Genomic DNA, 24239 nt, shown 5'->3' with positions numbered 1-24239 from the left:
ACAAGACTCTGACAGTAGTAGGAATCATAAACTTCATTACCTCGCCCCCACCTCTAGCTTTCACCTCTGCTCTTTCTCCCCCGCTTAGTTGAGTATCACCAACAGCAACACCAAAATCAATATCAACACACCAATAGTGACCCAAGACCAATTATCCTTTGCCTTCCTCGCCACTTTCCCAAGTCTCCCTCTCGCGCGATCGAGATTTCCTTGAAACCTATCCACTCCTCTTTCCACATCATCCAACATGGCATTCTGATCATCCATCTCATCTCCCATCTGTATCCCTAGCATGCGTTGGCGCCCTATACTCTGCGACAATGTATCGAGCTGTGCGTCTTGTTCGCCGAGCACATTTTTATGATAAGCGTGAATTTGCTCATTACTCAGATCAGTGTGATCAGGCGGGGAAGGATCATCTGTATATGCTTCCTCTTGCCCTTGTCCTTGTCCGCCAGTAGCGTTGTTGAACAGTTTCCCACGATTCGCATCAGGCGGTGAAGAATCCCTGTACGGTTTATCGAAACGGACGGATTTCGATCGTTGCGCAGTGGGTGTGACTTTTGCAGCGGCGAAATCAGGTGCCAGAGCACTATCATTAGGCGTCGTCGTAGCAGTCGTGGATGTGTATCCTTGAAACTGCATATTCAGTTCCTCGTATTGTTTCTTCAAGCGCTGGAGTTCGGAAACACTGTTTTCTTCATATCAGCATTTGTGCTTCCTTCGTCTTCATGTTTCCAATCTAGTCTCAAGGAAGGCTAGGGGATGTGCTTACTCTCCACCATCTTCTTCGGCTTGTGCGGATAGCGTCTCAATCCCCGAGCGCAAAGATTCCAAAGATCGGGTTATGGGGCCTTCGTTTGTGTTGTTGCCTGGAAGTTTCAGGGAAAGCGCGCGTTGGCGTTCGAGGAGGGAGAGCTTGATGTGGTCGGCGAGGAGGAAGAGCTGATGCGGTGATGTCGACATGATCGCGTGCGTATGTGTGTTAGTGTATATCGATATACGGGCGTAGAAGGTGTCCGACAGAAAGGAGAGATTAGTGGTCGTGTGGGAGGAGAAAGATACAAAGTGGTGAAAGTGGAAGTCGCTGTGGCTGTGGCTGTGGCCTTGGGGTTGTTGCTTTCCCCGGGATCGTCATTCGTCCGAGGCTCGAGCGCTGCGGGAAGGAACCACATTGCAGATGCCAAGATAATGTCCTTCTTTTCGTATCAGAACATCAAGGTGATTGTCCTTCTGATTGACTGGTACTAACTCGATGTCCATCTCACTTTACTATTACCTGTCCCCAATGGTCTTCAACATGTCTCATGAAAGGGCTCACTTTTGCGAAGATAAAGTTCGTTTTGCGAAAGTAAACTTCGGGTGAAAGATATGTATTATCCATCAATTATCGCATTATCAATTATGACTAGAATAACAACAACCAAAGAAAAGGGGTATTAAACGCCGCATCAGTCTTTCATATCTTTCTTTCAATCTGTATTCTCATCGCATGCCGCTTAGTAAGGAACCTTCTCCTCGAAGATGGGTGCCTCGCGGATTCTCTCCTGGCTCCACTGCACCTTGGCCTTCTCATCCAGAGTGGCCTCCTCGTCAGTGGCAGGGACATCGTGCTCCTTGCAGCCAGCAACCTCCTGAGAGGAGAGACCGAAGTCATCACGAGCGATCCAGACAAGCTGCTGCTCGTTGGCGAGACTGGGAGGCACAAACGCGAACTCAAGCTCCTCGTTGGTGTAAGGACGGCTGGGCTCGTTGAAGTGAGATGCCAACTCCTTGCGGACGGTAAGCCACTTGGCAGCGAAACGCGAGCTGAAGAAGAAGTGCTGGAGCTTTCCCTTGATACCAGTCTTCTTGGGCGAATCCTCCGAGCCGCCCAGCGTAGGCGATGTGTCACGGGCGCTGTTGGTGCTAGGCTTACCCTCCTCGGTGAAGTCGGTGAGGGCGGTAGTAGAGTGGTTGCGGTTACCGTCCTCGCTGCCAGGCATCATCTCAGTACCATCGACAATGGGACCAAGAGTCTTGCTCATGATGACGTGGTAGGTGATAGTCAAGACGGCGAGGATGATGGTAAGGATCAGAGGACCAAGTGCGGCTCTGTCTGAAGAGACACCAATAGCGAAGAGACCAATCAAGCAGAACTCCAGGAGGTAGACACCAACAGTCAGCTGCTGGAGAGCACGAGCGTAGGAGCGACCCTTCATGTCAATTGAGTCGTTACCGATGACGTAAAGAAGTTGGTAGCGGTAAGCAAAGTAGAGAAGGGTGAAACCAACACTTGCAAATCCAAGGAGCAGAGGAGCAATCATGGAATAGGCGATGGCGATGCAACCAAGCATGGCATAAGCGGGGTAAACGGAACCCCAACCAAGACCAATCAAGTTGACGTAGCGATTGTAGACCTTGCGAGGAGTCGAGTCCAGGATCTTTCCGAGGAAGGCAATGAACAAGAGAGGAGCGATGTTCAGAACAAGCATGGCAGCCTGGTTAACCATGGTGACGACGAAGTAAGCAGTGTAGAAGTTGGAGGCAAGAGGAAGGTTGCTAGCGAGAAGGGTAGGTGCCGATCCGGGACTGTCGACAATCTGCTTTGCGACAGCAGCAGCTCCAGACGAAAAGGTGGTGACGAGGAAAACATCGACAACTTGGAAGGAGAAGTACCATGCTTGGGTTCTCAGCTCGACAGCAGACTTGGTAGGCTCAAAGAGACCAGCAAGAAGTCTCAAGACGATGGGGACCAATGCCATGAGTACAGCAAGCATGATGGAGGGAAGAAGACCGGTGATGACACCCAAGATGACTGTGGGAATGCTGCTGATCCATGTCAAGAAGGAGATGGTCTCAAGAGTCTTGATGTTTGAGATGACACCAACAAAGGCGACGGGGATGGCCCAGAAGATGATCATGAGAACGACAAAGGTGGTGGTGGCAATCTTGAGGAGACGAGTGACCATGTTCTTCTTGCTCAAGTTGCCCCAGATGATATCCTGAGGTTGGACACCGACGACCTTGGGAGTGAGCTTGGATCCCTTCATCTTCTGCATGGAGCTGCCGGCGAGTTGACGGTGAGCGGCTTGGGCGAGTTCAAGGGTTTCGAATTCAACAAAGACAGCGGGCACCTTCTCGGCGTTGTGAGCCTTGTCGGTCTCCTCGCTGATGACCTTGTTCAAGCGGGTAATCTCAGGTCTGGCCCATTCGATTGTGTCAACCTTCTTGCCGATGAAAGGAATCTTTCCAAGACGGTGGGTGGGGCGAATCTTGTGGTCGACTTCGACACGGCCACTCTCGCGGTCAATGGTCGAAGTGTCGGCTTTGCCCTTCTTTTCAGCCTTGTTGTGGTTCTTGACGAACTTCTGGACGAGCTTGTTCTCGGCAGCCTCAAGCTTGGTTACGGCCTTGTCTCTCTCACCGACCACCTTGTCAAGCGCCTTCACGTTTGGTTGAATCCAGACGCGGGACACGCCAGTAAACAGCTCACGTAGAGCGCTCTCCTTGAGGTACTCATCGGCGACATTGGTGAACATGACCGTCTTGGACGAAAGGCGACTGCTGTACGCCACGGAAGTGATGACCGATTGGCGGAGGCTGATGAAGTAGATGATCTCGCGAGTAATGACGACCATAACGAATGCGACGAAGACCCAGGCAAGGATAGCATGTGCATAGTAGTAGTTGGTCTTTTGAGGAATCGCGACATTGCTGAACGACAGGAGATCGAACTCCTTGTTGCCGGCACCACCTGGATTGTCATTAATTCAAGAACCTCCTGGGGGTGGCCAAATGACTTACCAGTGGCATTGATGGGGAAAAGAATGGGCCAAGTCAGGATAGCACCACAGAAGCAGATAGTGAACATAATCTTGAAGAGGCGCAAGAACAGGTAGTTGTCCAGAGAAGAGTGCATCAAGATGTGGTCGTCGTTGAGGCCGCGGAAGTTCTTGATCCATCCGAACTTCGTATCCGATGGTTGTGGTGTGTACTCACTGGATGGAGTCAGAATGCAAGGCAAAAATTGATCCAAATCAAACTCACTATTTCCTAAGGAGCGGCAGATAAGTACGCGGCTCGTACACTCTCTTGTACTTGGGGCGGAAGATGAGGAAGACTGTGAGGATAACAGCTCCAATGATCAGCACAGGAACCAGAGTCGACAAGAAAGTCGACACAGATGACGACTGGTTTTGATGACTGCCAGGTTGGCTAGACATGATGGCGGTGTTGTTGATGAAAGCGCTGGATATGCGCGATCAATCGTGTGTAGGGGTTGTCAAAGAAATTAGGAGGAGTGACGGATTGCGACGCTGGAGATACTTGTAGTCGCACACCGCAGATCAGTCGTCGGGCTGCGCAAACACACCCTCGACGCTTTTACTTTGTTTGGACGTCAAAAACGGGTGTGTGTTTGATAAACCTGCAGCGCGCCCTGGTCAATAACCTTTGGTGGCTCTCCCTGTGGCGCAAAGCTTCGAGGCCCAGAACGATTGATGTCAAGACGGTCAGATTAACAGCGACACACAGCCACGGTGAGCTCGAGTTTTTTTCTAGGGCAGATTTGTGATGTGTTTAGGGCAGTGTTTAGAAGAGCAAAGAATTCACTAGGAGCTGGATTCGCTCCCTTGCATCAATGGTTGTTCAGGGGAGGTTGGGAGGTATGCAAGCCATCTCTGTTTCATTTCGACTATTTTCACATGGTTGTCCTCTCGGCGTAGCGTCATCAGCGTCATATGCGCCATGGGCGTTGACTCTTGATGTGCTGCACCAATCTCTTGGAGCCGACCGTCTTGGAAAAAAGGGATTTTTTCTTTTGATCGTGGGGAGCATCACGGATCGATGATCATCATAAACACCAAGACCCTTGAAATCGATTTATTTCCACGTCACGTCCGACGATAACAGCAACTGTCGGAAATACGCAGATATCGAAACCATGCCGTGCACCGTCACGACTGCGCAAAACTATGGGCTGTGCCACTTGTACATGTAAATGGTAGAGAAGAACATGGACAAAAGCGTTGTGCTGCCGTGCCAGCGGCTGCAACGAACACGGGATCGCAAAGATTGTTGACGCACAACTGTCTCTTGAGACGAGAAGAACACTGCAAGAAACGGCACGCTAACGGGCGTATCTTAATTACTGGCCTTCAAGCCCCTTGAAGGCGGAAGGCTGGAGCTCTCTGTAAGACAGCCACAGCTCACGTCTGGTCGTGGCTGTGTATTTCGTGGCTCAAGCTGCAAAATCTCGCATACCTTTGCCCTCATTCAGCGGTGACTGACGGCGCACGGTCGAGTTCGGGCAAGCACTTTTGTCACAATGGTTGTTGAGGTATGGACGGAGGTCCGAAGGGTCAATCTCTTCACGAAACAAACGGCGTTGATGCGTCTCGGACTGGACGGGCTGCGGTGAGTGCGGGAAGCCATGACGATCCACATATAAGATGATTTGAGTACCTCGCAAGGAGTCGCCGAGTGTCGTCGACGTATGTGCTGTACCAATCTGGGGTGCAGAAGAAGGATGAGTAGATCGCAGGAGGATGTTCAGGAACAGACTCCGTGCAGAGATAAATTAATTAATGGGAGATCAATTCGCAATTGCCAAGTCATGCACAAGCTTCCTCCACTTGGGCCATGAATCGCTCAAGAACGTCATGCGATCATCTTTCCCATCGCGTCTTGCCAGCTGAGCCGGCCATCTTTCCATACACTTGCAACGAGCATCTCATATCAACATGGTCACAGCAATGGATTTCGCATTAGAGCACAAGGGTCAGCTAGGCATCATCACAGCATTAGTCGTGTACTCTGCTGCCAAAAACAAGCTTACACCAGCCGGCATCGCGGCCGCGATCGTGACGGCAGGAATACACATGCTGCATCCTTGGGGAGTGTTCTTCAACCTCCTCGTAGGTTTCTTTATTGCCGGCACTGTGGGCACAAAGGTTCGTTTGCTTCGAATCTTCCCTTGCATCCTCGGGCTTGGTATACAACCTGTCTTCTTCACCACGAGGTGATCGAGACGAAAAAGCAATGATGTTCATCAGCGGCGTTGCTGCACGTGTCGGATATCCGGGCTAACGACAAGATTAGATCAACCATTCCCAAAAGGCTACTCTTACTCAATCGGCAACTGGAGGTGTGGGTGGTGAAGGTGCACGCAACTATGCTCAGGTTTTGGCCAACTCAGGCACTGCATCTGTGCTGATCCTATGGCATCTGTATGCCTCGCAAAATGGAACCAACTTGAAGACCTTTGGTCTGACTGATGTAATACCTTTCGGTATTGCTGCGTAAGTCACTGCTACACCTTTATATCCGTTGAAGCGGAACTGACCAGATACACAGCTCCTACGCCGCTGCTGCGGCCGACACTTTGAGCAGCGAGCTTGGTATTCTCTCGCCAACATCTCCTGTCCTTATCACCGCACCATGGCGCAGTGTACCTCGCGGAACGAATGGAGGCGTGACCATTACTGGTCTGCTGGCTGGTCTGGCAGGCTCTGTCTTCATCTCATCATTGGCCTACTTTACTCTTCCGTACTCGGGCACCGCCTGGACTGGAGATGCTAAGTTCATGTTCTGGGTTACGCTGACCGCCGCTGGATTCAGTGGTACATTGTTGGACTCTCTGTTAGGAGCTCTGGTCCAAGCTACAGTCGAGGACAAGAGCAGTGGTAGAGTTGTTGAGGGAGACAACGGCAAGAGAGTGAAGGTCACTCAAGGAGGTAGCAGAGTGCAGAGAGGCATAGACCTACTCAACAACAACGGCGTCAATTTTGCGATGGCAGCAACAGTTGCTGCTGTAGGTATGGGCGTGTGGAACTCAATGGTGCAGAAGGTAATTCTCGCTTAGAGTTTCTCCAGTTCGTCTTTGTTTCTAGCCCAAATCTTGCGTGGAAGATAGAAGTCTTTGCCCATAGAATCAGACAGCATCGATCGAATGATAGATTTGTCCATCACGCGGTATCGTGACAGCAGGCGTTCAGAACGTGTATAGAACGTACATGTCGAGGGTACCACCCTGGCTACCGATCTATCGTCTAGTTTTGTCCCAAAATACGCAAACCAACAACCCTTTATTGATTCATACGTATGCTCAAGGAATCAGACAATGGATTTTCTAAAATTTCTAGAGCCTCTCGCCAAACATAAGCTATTGTCAACTTTCCACATTTCAACTCCCACTTAACCTCACAATTCTGCTTCATCAAACTGATGTTGCATGATCAACCGCTACCCGATCCCAGATTGCGATCAGTGGAACCGAAATCACTTCTTTACATCTAAATCGTGACTTTATCATCAACAAGCCACAAAAACCTAGTTCCAGTCTGCTATTCTTTCGAAACACGACCGGAAATGGTTAACGCGGGAGACGCCGCGAAGCCTGACGTCGACGCGTCTTTGTTTCCTTTCCGAATTTTTATTCCACTCCTCCTTTTCTTCCACACTGCAACATCACTGATATGGTCATGCAGTGTGGTGATTGTTATTGTCGTCTTTGCGAAAAATCGAATGGAGGTAGGTCGACGCGATGTCGCGATCGAGACTGCCAAAAAAATGGCTTGGGTGCGTCAAAGAAAGATGGACAGATCCGGAAGATGCAAGTTGGATCTTTGTGTTGTCCCGATCGCGGAATTGGGTTTATCTTCTCTTACTTTCCTGATGCTGGCTTTGCAATCTGATCCAAAATCAGGATTGAGTTTTGGCTATGGCAGAGAATAACGCTACGGTACCTGTGCCTATTGAGGCCGTTCAAGAGCAGCATGAGGCAATTATCTCTGCTGCAACTGCTGCGATTGACTTAGACCACTCTAACGAAGACAACAACGACGCGGAAGACGCTTCTCAGACATCGTCGGCTTACGCCGAGGAGAATCGGCAAGTGTTTGAGGAAATCTGGCTACCCAAGATTGCTGCACTAAGCACTGAGCTAAATGTTGTCTTCGAGGACATCAGAATACGATGGAGTGGCGCGAGCTCTCGCATCTTCTCACTAACACTGCGAAACCCTCCTGCCGGAGCCCTCTGGGAAGACGGGACTCAGGCTATATTACGCATACGAAACCGACTCCACGATGAACAAAGCGAGTTTGAGGAGAAGGCAGATGCGGAGGCGTCTCAGCTCAGATCTGGGGAGAATCCGCACATTCCCGAAAGTCCTGTGTCTGCTACAAGCAACGCATCTGCAAGCAGCGGCCTTTCTGGGAGTACCTTGGCGGATGAGTCCCAAGAAGAAATTCACGAAGACGGTCTCAACCAGGGCAACCCTGATGAATCCAAGTCTGATGACGACTCTAGTAGCTCTCAGTGCTCTGATATTACTGATCAATCCGACGACCTTGGCCGAGATAGAGATGAGTGGCAGTGGGAGCGCCTCGACGAAGTTCTCGTCTTGAATCTGGTCGAGGACAGTGGCATCCTTGTTCCACGAGTTCTGGCTTACGACATCACTAGTCAAAACTCTCTAGGTTTCGCGTACTCCATCCAGACTCGCGCAGCAGGAGATTCAGTTCAAGATCACTATCGCCGTCGTGATTTCTCTCTCAATGATCGACATTGGATAGCAGGCGAGATGGCGGAATTGCGAGTGCGTCTGGAGAGGATCAAGTTCGAAGAAGCGGGTAGACTACTTGCCAACGAGGATGAAGAGCACTCTTCTGCCGGAAAATTGCCTCTTAATCTATCGAGTCGCGCCAACATCAGTGAGAAACTCAGCATATGGCCCTTCCGTCACGGTACTGGATGGATGCATGGTCGCAACAGATCAGGCAAATCTCAAGCAAGCTATCAGACCTTGTATGGCTTGATGTATGGGACAGTCCAGAATCTCATCGAGTACGAACTGGGGCGTGAACACAAGGGTAGGGAATCCCGCATCCGACGTTATCTTTACATCAAAGACATAATCAACGATATGTACACTCTCGGCTGGTTTTCTGAAGACATCGACGCCAGCCCGGGTAGCGCGCTTAGTTATTGGCACCAGGGCGCGGAGAAAACTCTGGTTGAGAAAACCGATGACCCAGCGAACCCCTGGCGAGTGACGGGCTTCATTGGTTGGGACGACTCTGAAGCGCTGCCCGTAGTTTTGACCAGAGCACCAGCAGCCTGGCTCTGGCATGGTTTCAACGATGACAAACTTGACCGTGACTTGGTATACTACTATCAAGGAGACATGGACATATTGCCCGTGGAGATGCCTTGGCTTACCACCGAAGATTTGGCCATCAAACAACGCTACGAAGACGTCTTGATTGAGAAGCTGTACACCCCGCAGTATGGCGAGAACGCCAGGGCCAGATACCTGGCCGATGCATATGGCCGAGGTCGATGGCTGCGTCGTGTATTCAAGTTCGCTCGAGAGGGACTTTGTCGTATGCTCGACTACCATCGCTTCAATGCATTCCATCAAGAATGGAATAATTTCATGAAGGACAAGAACATCCAGTACAAAGGTTTGGGAATCGAGGATGGGAGCTGGCCAGGATTACCCGACAACGGACCAAGAATGTATGTGCCAGGTATTCAGTATGAGCCAGATGCCACAGAGCACGAAGTGTCTGAAGCCGGGGAGAGCAAGGCCTCAGAGACTGAGAAAGTGACGCTTGAAGCATGAAAGGATGAAACTCGTTCATAAAGAAGCAGCATAAACCCCAGGACAATCACGTTAGAAAAACCATCTGTATTCCATGATCAGACCGTCCTTGTCTACTCTTTATGTGGGCGCAGAGTCGATTGTCACAATCATCAATAGCGTCTCCAATAGTCGTGATCATACCTAGCCCGTCCGTGCAGAGCGCTCCAGCACATCTATGCTCGGAGATAAAGTTTCTTAACGTGTTGCCAACGTGCGAAAGGCGCCAAGCCTCCTTCCGAGAGGAGTTGTGGACAGCAATCTCAGCCGCTGCCGAGGCGGTCATCCTCGATCTTTCTTTGCAGTTTTCTGCCACACTTCATCCATCCGCAAGCGGTACAGTTTATTTCATGTAGACATTGGACTCCTGAATAGAGTCTCGCGAAGCATGTCCGCAAACGGCGAAAATGTCATCATTAGAACAAAGGAATGTATACACACACACTGAGCCTGCATAGCTGTCGTACTCTTCTAGCCACGAACGTCCTCACTCGCGTTACAGGTTCAGAACACAATGTCGTTAGATATCCAGCCACCAGTACCTCACAACACACAGAGTGACCACAACTGTATGGCAGAAAACGATACACAGGCTTCCATAGCCATTCCTGATCAAAAACTTCCTGAAGTCACGGCACCAGAACAAGAAGAACCTTCTCTCACTCGTGCCGACACAGCTACAACCGGAGGGCCCTTCACGAATGCACATGAACCCTTCGAGACGTTTCAGCACAAAGTACAGGCTCTAGCTGCTGAACAATACGTCGTTTTTGAGGATGTACATGAAATAGAGGGCGGAAGCCCCGACCATCGCATCATTGGTCTGACCTGGTACAACCCCGAAGATCCCGCCCAAGCGAAAACACCGGCTGTTCTACGTATACCTGATATCTGGGATGGCAACCTGTCTGATGTCCCTCTAAAGCTACACCCCGAACAATGTGGCTGTGGCAAACACAAGGCCAACGAAAAGGCAGCAAAGAGAGAATCCGCAGCGAGCGAGCTCCAAACTCCAGTTCCGACCGCAGATAATGTTCTTAAAGAAGAAGATCAAGACAAATCGGAAAACGTCTCAATAATCGATTCGGAAGCTACCACGGAATACCAAGCATCTGAAAGCAGTGGTGAAAGCACCGATAGACTCAGGTGGGCTTACGATTGGACCAAACAAGAACCCGAGTACGAGCTTTCAGACGAGTTCGTATTTCTCAATTATCTCCCCCGTAGCCAGAGATCCGATCTTCCCGTGCCCAAGGTCCTGGCGTTCAATACTCGTCGGGATAATGCGCTAGGACTCCCGTACTCGATCCAAACTCGTTTTCCTGGTGTCAGTCTGGCGAAAGCCATGGAGGCTATGTCGCTCGAGGATAAGGTCCAAATGGCAGGTCAAGTAGCCGCATTGCAGGCCGACATGAACAGAATCGTCACCAAAGGGTCTGGCAGACTTATGGCCAGAAACGCAAAGCAATTGAAGCAAATGAGACTCAACTTCCAAACACACTGGCTGAATCTTCAAGAAGACATAGGGATCAGAGGTTTCCTCTCCGGGCGCAACGGTATAGGCTCCGACCGGAAGGCCCACTTTGAGAACGTCTGTCACTCTTTGTACAGCCTTCTGGACTCGCATCTTGAAGCTAGCTTTAGAAGTGAGATCTCGGAAAAACACACCGACGAAGATTGCATTCGTGCCTACCTCAAACTCAAGGATATGTTTGAGGACATGGAAAACATGGGTTGGTTTACAGACGCCGACAAGTCAGACAGCGATGGCGTCCTGCACCACTGGAACCTCCAAGCGCGCAGCATCATGGTTGATCAGACCGAAGGACCTTCTAGCCCATGGCGCATCACTGGGGTCATTGACTGGGATTTACCTCATACCTTACCACCGGTCCTGACGAGAAAACCACCCGTTTGGCTTTGGGGTCAATCTTATGACACTGAGCTCCTAGATGACTACCAAGACTCCTTTGAAGAGGAATTCGATGGAGACCATGACTTAATGTACCACAAAGAAGTCAATTCCGCTCCTTTGACCGCCGAAGAGTTGAAGATCAAGGAGCGCTATGAAGAGGTCTTGATTGATAAGCTCTACGTTCAGAAGTATGGAGACAAGGCCAAAGAAATGTATCATGATGACGCGTACGGTCGTGGTCGTTGGCTTAGACGTATATGGAAGTTCAACTACGAGGGTCTCGAATCTGGGTCGTACCACCTGCGCCGAGTACAGCTACTGATCAAAGAGTGGACAGCATTCAAGAAGGCAAATGGCATTGATGATCCTACTGACAAGGAGAAGGTTATCAGAGTGTACATAACTTCTCACCGCCCGCCATCGCCGTCGCCATCCACACCGGAAACTAGCGGCGTCGCTGAGGTACCAACCGCAGTTGAAGAAGTTCAAGTTGGAAAGCCGGCCGAAGATGAACCTGTCGAGAACGCTGCACCACCAAAGAAGTCTATGCGAAACAAGGCTTCCGATGTTTTGAGCTCTTTCAAATGCCGACCTTCATGATTTAGTCTATGTTCGGTTCAATCATCGATGGAAGCGAGGATGGATGGCAGAAATCGTACGATTGGTAAAGAATTGGTTTCCACTCGGATTAGTAGAGAACTGGGAGCAGTCAAGACTTATGTAGTGTTCGTAATGCTTGTTAACACGATCGTAATAATCATACCAAATTTGATTCCTTCTGTCACCGAAGCTAGGTGCACGTTCCATTCTGTCCAGCTTGTTGCCAACTTCATGCCAAGGCTTCGCTTGATGTGCTTAGGTCATCAGGCGTAATTACAGCCGCTAGCAGCACATGTGGGCGGCTATTTCGTCCCGCCGTCCACTCAAAGACCTCCTCCAACGAGTCCTCAAATCGATCCTGAAGAGCGCTCGAGAGTCTGCAAACGGCTTGTATGAACGAGATGGAGGAGCGGATGTGACGCCTTCATCAATGGAGTGGATGTGGCGTTCTGGCTTGACACGCCAGGGTCTTGGTGCTGCAATTCTCCGTCAACGCTCATGTGTTGATATCCCGGTGATGTTTCTTGAGTGAACACTCCAATCTCACCAAAATTAGCAATTGATCATGGAAGCTCTCAAAACTGAGAAAGTTCAGGGTATGCTACAGTATTACTTGAACACGACTAGACCATCGAGCGACGACCTCAACTCGCCAACAACAGATTCTATGGATCGTGAACACTATGTCTTCGAGGCCTATTGCGACGATCTTTATGGTCGAGGCCGTTGGCTTCGACGTCTGTGGGAGATATGTTATGCCCATGAGCCTCCTTCTCAGAATTGGGAACTTGCGCGCGCTAAAGTCATTGACCAAGAATGGACAGCATTCAAGCAATCGAAAGGTATAGACCTGTCTGACAAGATCGTTCATTACAGCGCTGATTTCTAATTCGAAAATCGGTTGACAGACCGAAGAGTCAATTTTCTTGTGCTCAAACATGTAGAACAGAAGTGATTTGGGAGTCATAAGCTACATCCTTCGTCTACAGCACTGGAATGCGTTGCCAACAGACAATTGGTAGATGCCAATTGCTCGCTGCAGAGTGACGACCCTCCTCCTTTGTTCTTGTCTCGGTTTTATACCTATATCCGCGACCGGAATTGCTGATCAGCGAATCAATCACAGGCTTGTTGATCAAACACCGTGCAAACGGCAATTTCGTTGCGAAGGAGACAAAGGAATGTGAGTGCCGCCCATGCTGCTGGCTGGCGTCATGCTTTGTCGCGACGCCTATCTTCCTCGCTCGAAGATCATGCAATCCGATTCTTCACTTATCTTGGTGCTAACTGGCAAAACGGGCGAACAAAATCAATTTATGCCTACCGCCATGGCCGCGACCCCAGCGCAAGAGGAAACTTCCGACTTCCTGCAAGGTTTCGCAACTTTCGAAGCATTCAAATCTCATGTATATGCTCTGGGCGTGGAAACTGGCGCCAACTTTCAAGACCTTACCGACATTTCCGGCAATAGCACCAGCTATCGTACTATCTCTTTGACAATCCAAAGCTCCACAGACGGACTTCAGAGCCCTGACAATACACAAGCTATCCTTCGTGTACCTCGCTTCGAACTCGACGACTTGCCAGCCGATCAAGACAGTCGGACGTACGAGAACTTTGTGGATGACGCTGCCGTGCTTGAGCTCGCCGCAACATGCGGGCTCCAAGTTCCAAAGATGATTGCGTTCGACACAACAAGTGACAATGCCTTGGGTCTTCCTTACTCACTGCAACTGCGGCTACCTGGAGTTCCTTTATCATCTGTGCTCGAAGCAATTCCGATGTCAAGTATGGCTGATATCGCATCCGAAATGGCCGAAATGCTTGTTCGACTGCGTGGTGTCAGGTTTCCTGCTTTCGGCCTGCCTTGCCAGGACAAAAACGCCCATCTGCAAAAAAAACTTCAACTGGACCTGTCAGGTCGTTCTGGAGAAGAGAGGAAAGTCACTTTGTGCGGATTCCCGAAAGAGTCTGGCGGGTTGGGATCACATAATCGCAAAAGTCCCACTTTACCCGTCATATCTTCTCTGTATGCGCTGCTCAAGGCTGCCATCGACAACAAGTTTCTACCATCCAGGCAAAAGAATATTGGAGGCGATGAGGGAACTGACACGTTGGCGCACGAAAAGCTGGGATCAATGCTCGATCAAATGAAGGCTATGGGATGGTTTGAAACAGAAGAGACATCGACCACTGAAAGTGTACTTCATCACCTCGATCTGGAGTGTAACCGAATCTTTGTTGAACAGCGCGATGATTCATCATGGCACATCACTGGCATACTCGGCTGGGAGAACAGTGGCGCCTGCGTATCACCAGTATTGACGCAGACTCCTCTCAATTGGCCGTGGGATCGTATCGACATGGATAAGCTTCCTCAGGAAGTCCTCAATTGTTTTGGTCGGGACAACGAATATATGCCTCTGGCTTGCTACGAAGATCTCAACTCTGATCACCTTACCGAGGACGGCCTGAAAATCAAGGAGCTCTTCGAAAATATCTTGATCAAGGGCATCTACGAGCCGCAGTACGGAGAGAAGGCGGCCGAGATCTACCAAGATCATGCGTACGGCCGTGGGCGTTGGATTCGCCGCATATGGCGTTTCGCTTTCGAAGGTATTGCCATGAGTGGCTACAAGTGGCGCCTCGCTCGACTGAGAAAAGACTGGGCGGCCTTCACACACGCGGAACTGGACTCTGACCTACATGAAACTGATGAGGACAACTCAGACCCTCATAATGCAACAGGTTCGACGATAGAATGCGACCACGAGCCCTTCGAGACCTTTCGGCACAGAGTCAGTGCTTTGAGTTCTGAGTTGGGTGCCACATTTGAGGACATCGAACACATGAGAGGTGGTTCCTACAACCGTATCGTCTCGGTGACTCTACGCAACCCTCCTAGGGGAGCTCTTTGGGTTGACGGAACAAAGGCTATTATACGCATACCTCGTGTTTGGGACGGCGATCTCTCAAATATACCACCCGCGCTCCATGGCAGCACTTGCAAATGTGATGCCCATCCCGAGCGTCACGAAAGCATAGATGACGCCCACTCTGATCGAAGTGGTGTCAGTAGCAGAATGAGTTTGAGTAAGGAGGGACCTCGGTGGGAGATACGGGATGAAGCGCTTCTGTACAATCTCGTTGAAGACGCTGGGATACCCGCTCCGCGGATACTCGCATTTGATCTTACCCGTGATAATGCTCTGGGGTTACCCTTTTCAATCCAGACCCGCCTGTCTGGTATTGGCTTGATAGAAGCACTGAAAACCATGTCTGTCCAAGAGCAGCTATGGTTGGCAGACGAACTGGCGGAGATATTTGCTCGTCTCGAGACCATTCAGTTTGACTCTGCCGGTAGACTGCTCGGCGACGAGGACGAAGACACAGCTACCGCCCTACCACTGCGTTCGTCAAGCCGAGCTGATATTGAGGATGAACCCAGTGTTTACGGTTTCCGCAAAGGTACGGGGCATCTTGCCAATCGCAAGCGAGACGCAAAAGCTGAATCTACTACTTTGAGTTCATTGTACAAGCTTCTTTTCTTCACACTTCATGAACGCATCGATGACGAGCTGCAGAAACAACACCCGCAAGGTCCGTCACAACAACAGGTTCGACAGTATTTCAAGTTGCAAGACATCCTTCAAGACATGGATCGCATTGGTTGGTTTTCAGAAGCCGACAAAACTGACGCAAATTCGGTTCTGAACCACTGGGACATGGAGCCACGTAACATGTTAGTTGAGCGGACTTGCGAGGGAGATTCAAGTCGCTGGAAGATAACAGGAGTCATCGATTGGGATTCGGCTCGTGCATTGCCCCCTGTCTTGACAAGAAAGCCACCTCTTTGGTTATGGGATGTTTCGGAAGATGAGGACCTTCCCGATGACGTTGCGAAGTACTGGGATGGGGATTATGATTGGATGCCACTCGAGTGGTATCAAAAGGAGAACAAGACGCATCTGACTGCGGATGGAATGAGAGTCAAGCAGCGATTCGAAGACGCTTTGGTTGGAAAGCTCTACAAGGAGTACGGCGCAAATGCACACGCCAAATATCTGGATGATGCATACGGTCGAGGGCGCTGGCTTAGGCGCATTTGGCGATTCGCAAGCGAAGGTTTCCATTTCTACCCAACTCATTGGAATCGCTTTCAACAACTCGAGCGCGAATGGACCGAGTACAAAAAGGTCAACGGCATCGAGTGCGATCCTCCTGAGTTTGCCGAGGACATGGGGGCTTATTCATCATCTGTATGGCCAAACAGAGCTCGTGAAGGCGGTTCAAGCGAATTCAAAGGTATCTTACACGACGTCGCTACTGGAGGTGATCAGACTAAAGGATGATCCGAGCAGCATCCTACCTTGATCAAGTCAACCTTGACAGATATGCTTCTTCATGGAGACTTTTCGCTTTCGTAGATCCTATCTATCCATATGCTCAGTTGCACGATTCCACAAGTCCACTTTCAAAGATATCTTCAAACATTCATATAAGCTATATGAAGCTTCTCCTATCTTCTCCAAATGAACAACCCTCTCTAATGTGTTCTGACAAGACAGGTTCAGTTGCTTGGCTCCTCCACGACATCCTACACGATATCCTCTTCGGATTCTTCTTCGGCGTCCTCTTCAACATACTCTTCGGATTCCTCTTCGACATTCTCTTCAGATTCCTCTTCGACACCCTCTTCGAAATCTTCTTCGACATTCTCTTCAGATTCCTCTTCGACACCCTCTTCGAAATCTTCTTCGACATCCTCTTCAAAACCCTCTTCGACATACTCTTCAAAATCTTCTTCGGGATGTTCTTCCAGATTCTCTTCAAAATCCTCTTTGACGTCCTTATGGACATCCTCTACATTAGCCTCCACGGTGGTCGCTTTCCCCTTGCCCTTGACTCTAGCCTCTCTAGCAGCCTCCTTAGCAGCGTCCTTGGCAGCCTTAGCAGCCTCCACGGCCTCCACCTTCCTCCTCTTCATATCTCCAACGGGATCTCTTTCTGCATCTCGCTTTTTGAATGCCTTTGTCTCGACCACTTGTACTGTTGCCACGCACTTGGGGCAAGGGTCTGTTTTGAGGTATGCGATTTCTGGATGACGTTCGTAGGTTCTGCAATGATTGGTGCAATACATCCCACCTTTTGTGCAAGGTCCTTCGCTTCCCCTGGCTCTGGGGCAATGGTGAGTGGTGTGGGTGTCGGTGACCCTGACCATGATGTCTGATGGTAGACTTTGGAATCTACAGTGGGTGAATCTACTAGCACAGAGATCAGTGCATGCCTCGAGCATTTCGTCAATGGATTCCAACTCACTATGGCAAATATAATGATATGCGATACGATGTGTTTCAAGAAACCACCGCTCAGGGGCTGACTCGTCCGCTTTTTACATTCCTTCTGTCTTCATTGTTCTGCCTCATCAATACCATGAAAAACATCTATCCATCTTCTTTGCATCCTTTGAGACTCATTGATGAGACGAAGCCACGGCTCAGGAAAGCCTCAAGCAAGACTGCCATGGTTAATCTCATGACGAGAGGCTAACCGAAGCCGGCGGAAAGGACACAAAGAACGATTGTTGGTGAGTCTTGGGGGGATCAATGTGACAGAGAGGAAGTCGAGGGACGCCGGACTTGGTAAGGAGTCAAACATAAGTGTGCTAATGTCGCCTGAAGGTTCAGGTGGGCATGTTGGTCAACGGACAGATGAAGCCGACTTCTCAAATATGACATGTTGCTCGTGTAGCTAGTATCTCATATTTCTTCCGCATTCCTCCGAGCTGTCTTGGAAAAGAGAAAAACAAAATCTATGCCAGCTGTGTGAGTACAGAGATCAACCAGGTCAATAAAGCCTCTTACTCTCTCTTCTCTCCCTTCCTGCCATACAAGACGTCGAAATTGTGTGCGATGAACAACGTATATGAACTACGACAGCTCCGTGAGAGATACTGACCTCCCTTCTTTCTGTACCTTACTGCCTCACTCGTCCTCCCTCGTGAATAGTGTTCAGTCATGGCAGGTTTAGAAGATAAGTCGAGTTCGCTAGCGGTATGATTTGGCCTATAGATGCTGCAAAGATGTATGATTAGTAGATGTTCTTCCAAAAATCAGCCTAAAGCAAAATACTTAATAATTACCAACACTATGTCCTAGAATACGATCCCCTCGAGCACTTAACCCTCTACTAGTTAGTCTTCGTAAGTGACACGGTTCAGGTCCGATTCGAACCGTGGTCCTTGGCTCGCGCCAAGCCACACCACCTATTTAGCCTCTTCGAGCCTCGCGCTCCTTCTTCTTTCCTCGTCCTATAGCTTGTTAATTCAATGTCATTAACTGCGCATCAGTCCTTATCATTCTATAGGACTAATACCCTCTTAACTACGATCCGTGTTAATAGCTATCGCACGCGCGCATCTATCGTATCGCTTTAAGCTAATTCGACCGACGGTGCTACGCAAGTATTCCCTTCGAAACCACAGTCCCTTAGAACACAGAACTATTAGAGCCGTATTAGCGTAAATCTCCTTTATAAGCACCTTAGAGAGCTTAGAGTCCTCGCACCTCTACTTCTAATAAGCGTTACGCGTCGCTTTAAACTCGCCTTCCTTAGATCCATTAAACTACTGCTACGAAGCGGCTCCCTCGTTAACTGCGGCACCTTACGTATAACATCACTTACGAGCTACGCGCTTTAACTCCTTTAAACTACTACTACGAAGCGGCTCCCTCGTTAACTACGGTACCTTACGTATAACACTTACGAGCTACGCGCTTTACTTCCTCTTAGATCTATCGAACTAAGACCTCTTCTACGCGCTTTACTTCTACTAAGACCCTCTTAGATCGATTAACATAAGCTTCTTTAAGACCTTACGTACACGCGCCTTCTCGAGACCCTCTTAGATCTATCGTATAATAAGCCTCTTTAAGAGCTACTAAACTAAGACCTCTTCTACGCGCATTATCGAGACCTTAGATCTGTCGCTAAAATAACTAATTTATCGCTTCTCGGCGCGCTCGAAGATCTTCGCATCTACGGCTACGGCTACGATTAAGACTACCGTCTTAAGCCCTTCGCACGCACTAATTATAAGAGCTAGTTAGCTACTATAAAGAGCCCTTCTTAGAGCCCTTAGAACTAGACCCTCCTTTAAGACCCTCGCATTAATAATAACGAGCTCGCTTAGTTACGCGCGTAGCTCGTAGATCGCGACCGCTAGCTCGATTAGCTTAAATACTAGCTCCTCCGCGGTTCTTCGCCTTTATCGAGTCGCCGCTCTAAATAGAGCTCTCGCTTACCTTCGCTTCTACGCCTCTAAGACCCTTGCTACGTACCTCCTTAAGTCGCTCGCCGCGCACCTCTTTAAGCTTAGCGCCCTCGTTACGCCTCCTCGCCCTCGCTAGTTCATATTCCTAATCCTCCTAAGTTTAGCAATAATAGCACTATCGACTTCGACAATTGGCTCGTTAAGATAAGACTTAAGCTTAAAACCGACCTTGGCCATACCGATAAGGAGTTTAAGCTCTAATATATCCTTACTCGTACTACCTCCGGCCCCTTTAACCGTCTTAAGGCTCGCATTAATAAGCTTACTTCCGCTACCGAGTGCCTCTCCCTTCTTAACGACTAGTACGGAGACCGCTATCGTAAGGCTCGCGCTTAGTCTAAGTTTAATGCCCTTAAATAAGGCGATAACGAACCCTTCTTAGACTTCTTCGCGCGCTTCGAAGACTATCTCTCGTATATTAACGTCGACGACGAATACTAGATCTAGCACCTCCTCGCTCGCGTTAACTACCGCTATAGCTACTTCCTCGACGACGGCACTAAATACACTAATCTTTACACCCTTATACGCCGTAGCTATAAGCTCGATACCTCTACTACTATCCGCGACTTCGACGATAACGACTTAGGCTCTAAGGCCTCTTACGACTCGCACGAATTAACCGCTCTCGCTCGCCGCGATTAAGCAAATAAGACAAATACATAACTATCTAATGCTCTAGGTTTTTATTGCAGTTTTAGAAGAATTAAGCTCGCGGAGCTCGCGCTTTTTTAGGGGGGGATAATGACACGGTTTAGGTCCGATTCGAACCGTAGTCCTTAGCTCGCGCTAAGCTATACTACCTATTTAGCCTCTTCGAGCCTTGCGCTCCTTCTTCTTTCCTCGTCCTATAGCTTATTAATTTAATGTCATTAACTACGCATTAGTCCTTATTAGTAAGAAACTCGCCTTACATGGAACACCTTAATAGAATCCTCTTTAATGTAAGGTCTCGTTACCTAGAAGCGGCTAGGTAACATAGTCGAAAATGGCTTTAAGAAGCAGTTATAGACTGCTATCGTTACTAGGGTTAAACTCTATACGCTAGAGAACATAGAACAGCTAGTAAATAAGAAGAAGTGCCGCTTAAAGTTCGATACGTTTAAGAAGCAGTAGAGGGCATAGGTAGCTATTATAACCGCTTATAGAGTTGTATCTGCGAGATCTCAATTGCAAAAGATGACCTCTTTCTCTGATCATTCGACTGATGATGCACGTCACGACTCTATGAGCTTCACATGCTGCGAAGCGGAACCAATTCCGCGGTGCAATTCGAGCATCTCTTTGCACGACAAAATCGAGCAACGAAGAGTATATCACTTGCGTGATGAAGCAAAAGGGCTTTGCGGCGAGTGAGATTCGAACTCACGATCTCTGCATCTTCAAGAACCCGCACAAAGCATAGCCAGGTACATTGGTAGCAAGAAGAGCTTGTGTTTGCAAGACACATTGAGGCAGTATCTTAACCCCAGACTACCGCCACCGTATTGCAGGATGGAAGATTGGACATGGATATATACGCTGTCCACACTTTGCGAACTCTTAAGTCGGCAGGTGCAGAGTTCTTAGACAGAAGAAGGAGCAAGACGGTATGTTCTCAGAATAGATACGAAGAACAACGCCAAGACGGGAGTTTCACAACAGGCGGGCCGAGGCTGGGGTAAGTTCAGACTGACAGCAGCAACAGCATTCACAAGTCCAGCACGACAACAGGGCCCATCGTCGGCGGGTCACGTATTCTTCAAAGACGAACACAATGCGCTAGGAGCCAGCAGGACTGGCCTCATCCACTCTCTCACCATGTCTCTCCTTAACAATCAAGACTTCACCATCTACCAGCTGCGAGCAGGATACCTCCACCACATCAAAGATGGCGTGGGCGAGCGCCTGATCACCCTCAACACTGGAGTCTTGAACAATCCGGCCTTTCGCGCCGCTGGCTGGCAGGCAAATCCTGCAGATATCAAGCGCACCTACTCACCACCTATACCCACCGCTATCGCGTCCGAATACTTCCAAGCCCCGCAACGCTCCACCGCTCCTGCATACCCTTTGCACGATGACGACGATGAAGGAGGCATGGTGACGGGCCAGGGCAGTCAAGATACCATTGCGGTCAACACACACAACAAGAGGCGGCGACGAAAGGAACAGTTGGAAGAGGATGACAGCAGTGACTTGAGCGACGACAGCGATGATGAAGACGACAAGAGCGCCATCTCGCAGATCAAGTTCAGCAAGATGCCGGTTCGCGTCAGAGCTGGTTCTTCTCCGACGCACCAAACAAGAGACGGTGAAGATGTTTCACTCATCGTGACCTCTCCGTCACGACCTACTGGCCAGGACGCCGCAAGACGCGCCTCCCTCCCTTCTGTGTCCTTCATAAAGCAACGACCCAGGAGAGACACTGCGACCAGCAGCGAATTCTCATCCGAAAACGAGACGGACCCTGTCACATTCCGCAAACAAAGAGTCCAGCACCGCGCCGTTAAGCATGGCCAGATGATGCAGGATCGCATCCAGGAAGAGGGTGAAGACGTCGAGTCTGATATCGAGCTCGGCGAGGCCTCTGACATTTCCGACGACTTTGCTGGAACTGCTGGCTCAGAGTCTCTACTAGGAATGGGCGCCCCTTTGATCACTGTAGACACGCTCGAGTCGACCCCGGGAAACGTACCCAGCATGCCACCTGCTATAACACCTCATACCTCGGCCTCACCAAAGCGCATGATGCAAATGGCTCCTCCTCCAGACCTGCCGAGATTGCCAGCAGGACGTCCCATCAGTTATGTCCAGCCTGTCAGTCTTTTGTCCAAAGCTCTGAAACACACATCGCAAAAGGCTGGCAACCCTCTTCAGCAATTTGCTCAGCTTTCTGGCAAAGGCGAATCAACCCCCCTATGGATCAAGATATATGCGCCGTTTTCCAAGAAAGCTTCGTCGCCGATCCAGGTTCCTATTCGCCGAAATGCGAAGGAAGGTGTCCCAACTATCGTTGCCGAACTCATTGGATTGAGTCTGTGGAGGTATGCCGAGGAGAAGATCGAGCCACCACTTGAAGGCAATGACCTGAATGTGAATCGCTGGACCTTGCGCATGGTCGAAGATGAAGAAGTCGATTACGATTTCCCTGCCTTGACCCGCACAAAACCTCTTGGTGACTTTACCTCCAACAATAATCGCCCACCGCGAGCACGGGCCAGAGACAAGCCTTGGGATGAATTTGGTCTCGTTCGTGCGACAGAAGACCAATACAGGGAGAATGAGGAGCTCACACCGCAGTTCGCTGTTAGCGAACCAACCACCTTGGCCCCGTCAAGTACACCAGTGCCGGATACTTCACGCACAGCAACTCCACAACCCGCCAATATGCAGAGAACCATGTCGGATGCACCAACGTTGGCTCCACCTGGAGCACCGACCTACATACCGAATGTCAACCCAATCACTCCTTCATTTGCGCCTATGGCTAGGAAGAACTCAACCATTCCTCTCATGGACGCACCAGCTGCACAGGCACCTCGATCTACACCAAGGACTGGCTCCTCCAAGACAGTCACGATACACTACACAGACCCGCATACCTTCCAGACCACGTTGTTACCTATACCAACCACGTCCGACACTTATTTGGCCGAGCTCTTCACGACCGCATGCCAAAGACTGGACATTGATCCAGCTTTGTACGTCCTCAAGGTCAGGGGCACGCAAACAGTTGCGCCTGAAGATCGTACTGTGGAAGCATTAGGACAACGACTGGCACTTGACCTTGTGCGCCGTCGCTTCGTGGGTGTGGGTGATGGTCGTGGCATGGTGAGTGCAGTCGGCAGTCCTGGTAGCGAAAGCCCTAATGCGCCACTGTTGCTCGAGACTGCCACAGCGACGAAAGCTAAATCACGGAAACCATTTATGGGTCTGCAAAGTGCAAAGTCCACCAACGATATCAATGCAACCGCGCTTTGGGGTCTTGCTGGTGGAGCTGGCAAGCGCTATCTCGTCATCCGCCGTCAGCCATTGTCTTTCGCTCCTTCTCATCCACGTATTCTTGCGCTTGATGCGGAGTTCATGCATGTCATGCCCGCTTCATCTACAGACCCTCTCAACGCAAATGCAGATCCCGCAATGGCACCACCTGGCGGAAAGACAACAAGTGTCCACCTCAGTAGTGTCGTTGGCTGCAAAGTCAGCAGAAAACACCCCAAAGTCGTGCGTGTGCTCGTATATCGAGAAAAAGAGACCAAGCGATACGACTTTGAGGCTTCAACCAGAGATGAAGCGCAGGAGATTGCGACGGAAATCAATAAGGGTATGATGAGGTATCGGGATGAGGAAGAGTGATTTGTGATCGGGTGATGATGGCGTTGGTTGCATTTGAATTTCGGGGTGGGCATTTAGAGAACAAATTATGATACCCGGGTTTTCTTCTTTCCATCGTCGCAGAGTAGTAGCGAATGACTTGGATGCCTTCTGGTTTGTCTTTCTAGTGCTGATTGACAACACAAGCGGAGTCGCTCCTGCCGTAGGCAAAGCTTTGACCCGCGTGGTCCGGCGCATCGAATATCGTCTACCACCTGGAGTTCCCCAACACATAAAATCTCACACTGAATAGTAGCGTCGAGTCTTTCATCGTGGCTTACCTACAACTGAGATTCGCAGCGTTTCCTGATATTTCTCAAAGAGGTTATTGTCAGCTGAAGACGCCCGCCGTCCTAGGAAAGAGATACAGAACGTGTCGAGCCGCCTGAGTTTACAAGCCCTGAGGT

At 49.8% G+C, this 24239-nt stretch overlaps 8 protein-coding genes across 8 annotated transcripts; 5 read left to right on the top strand and 3 right to left on the bottom strand.

The window, feature by feature from the left end:
• Positions 1 to 60: 60 nt before the first annotated feature.
• On the bottom strand, positions 61 to 966 carry M438DRAFT_350692 (putative Syn8 snare; the record flags this gene model as incomplete). Its single annotated transcript, XM_029906667.1, has 3 exons — positions 61 to 83; positions 132 to 691; positions 776 to 966. 3 exons carry the CDS (start codon positions 964 to 966, stop codon positions 61 to 63), a joined length of 774 nt encoding a protein of 257 aa, XP_029765446.1.
• Positions 967 to 1499: 533 nt separating this feature from the next.
• Positions 1500 to 4205, bottom strand: M438DRAFT_350691 (DUF221-domain-containing protein; the record flags this gene model as incomplete). Its single annotated transcript, XM_029906666.1, has 3 exons — positions 1500 to 3736; positions 3787 to 3980; positions 4030 to 4205. The coding sequence occupies 3 exons, from the start codon at positions 4203 to 4205 to the stop codon at positions 1500 to 1502; spliced, it is 2607 nt and encodes an 868-aa protein (XP_029765445.1).
• Positions 4206 to 5677: 1472 nt separating this feature from the next.
• M438DRAFT_286434 (uncharacterized protein) lies at positions 5678 to 6972 on the top strand. Its single transcript, XM_029901589.1, has 3 exons — positions 5678 to 5933; positions 6082 to 6281; positions 6337 to 6972. Exons 1-3 carry the CDS (start codon positions 5724 to 5726, stop codon positions 6842 to 6844), a joined length of 918 nt encoding a protein of 305 aa, XP_029765444.1. The 5' UTR covers positions 5678 to 5723; the 3' UTR covers positions 6845 to 6972.
• Positions 6973 to 7515: 543 nt separating this feature from the next.
• On the top strand, positions 7516 to 9695 carry M438DRAFT_341049 (uncharacterized protein). The gene has a single exon (XM_029904415.1). It carries the CDS (start codon positions 7703 to 7705, stop codon positions 9608 to 9610), a length of 1908 nt encoding a protein of 635 aa, XP_029765443.1. The 5' UTR covers positions 7516 to 7702; the 3' UTR covers positions 9611 to 9695.
• A 250-nt stretch (positions 9696 to 9945) lies between these two features.
• M438DRAFT_341048 (uncharacterized protein) lies at positions 9946 to 12310 on the top strand. The gene has a single exon (XM_029904414.1). It carries the CDS (start codon positions 10143 to 10145, stop codon positions 12141 to 12143), a length of 2001 nt encoding a protein of 666 aa, XP_029765442.1. The 5' UTR covers positions 9946 to 10142; the 3' UTR covers positions 12144 to 12310.
• Positions 12311 to 13471: 1161 nt separating this feature from the next.
• On the top strand, positions 13472 to 16495 carry M438DRAFT_330268 (uncharacterized protein; the record flags this gene model as incomplete). Its single annotated transcript, XM_029903297.1, has 1 exon — positions 13472 to 16495. One exon carries the CDS (start codon positions 13472 to 13474, stop codon positions 16493 to 16495), a length of 3024 nt encoding a protein of 1007 aa, XP_029765441.1.
• Positions 16496 to 16740: 245 nt separating this feature from the next.
• Positions 16741 to 17519, bottom strand: M438DRAFT_379273 (uncharacterized protein; the record flags this gene model as incomplete). Its single annotated transcript, XM_029908869.1, has 2 exons — positions 17289 to 17519; positions 16741 to 17240 (listed from the first exon to the last, which is right to left on the bottom strand). Exons 1-2 carry the CDS (start codon positions 17437 to 17439, stop codon positions 16741 to 16743), a joined length of 651 nt encoding a protein of 216 aa, XP_029765440.1. The 5' UTR covers positions 17440 to 17519.
• A 3516-nt stretch (positions 17520 to 21035) lies between these two features.
• On the top strand, positions 21036 to 24161 carry M438DRAFT_3377 (SIN1-domain-containing protein). Its single transcript, XM_029904028.1, has 2 exons — positions 21036 to 21065; positions 21164 to 24161. Exon 2 carries the CDS (start codon positions 21277 to 21279, stop codon positions 23812 to 23814), a length of 2538 nt encoding a protein of 845 aa, XP_029765439.1. The 5' UTR covers positions 21036 to 21065; positions 21164 to 21276; the 3' UTR covers positions 23815 to 24161.
• The last annotated feature ends 78 nt before the right edge of the window (positions 24162 to 24239 follow it).

This window comes from Aureobasidium pullulans (assembly GCF_000721785.1).
Source record: "Aureobasidium pullulans EXF-150 unplaced genomic scaffold scaffold_1, whole genome shotgun sequence".
Lineage (NCBI taxonomy): Eukaryota > Fungi > Ascomycota > Dothideomycetes > Dothideales > Saccotheciaceae > Aureobasidium > Aureobasidium pullulans.
The sequence above is the reverse complement of the archived record's forward strand: the minus strand, read 5'-3'. Positions and strand labels throughout refer to the sequence as shown.

Coding starts and splice junctions, on each gene's coding strand:
- M438DRAFT_286434 (XM_029901589.1), top strand. CDS start 5,724: ATGGTCACAGCAATGGATTTCGCATTAGAGCACAAGGGTCAGCTAGGC. Junction 5,934..6,081: donor CCGGCACTGTGGGCACAAAG/GTTCGTTTGCTT, acceptor CGACAAGATTAG/ATCAACCATTCCCAAAAGGC. Junction 6,282..6,336: donor ATACCTTTCGGTATTGCTGC/GTAAGTCACTGC, acceptor CCAGATACACAG/CTCCTACGCCGCTGCTGCGG.
- M438DRAFT_341049 (XM_029904415.1), top strand. CDS start 7,703: ATGGCAGAGAATAACGCTACGGTACCTGTGCCTATTGAGGCCGTTCAA.
- M438DRAFT_341048 (XM_029904414.1), top strand. CDS start 10,143: ATGTCGTTAGATATCCAGCCACCAGTACCTCACAACACACAGAGTGAC.
- M438DRAFT_3377 (XM_029904028.1), top strand. CDS start 21,277: ATGTCTCTCCTTAACAATCAAGACTTCACCATCTACCAGCTGCGAGCA.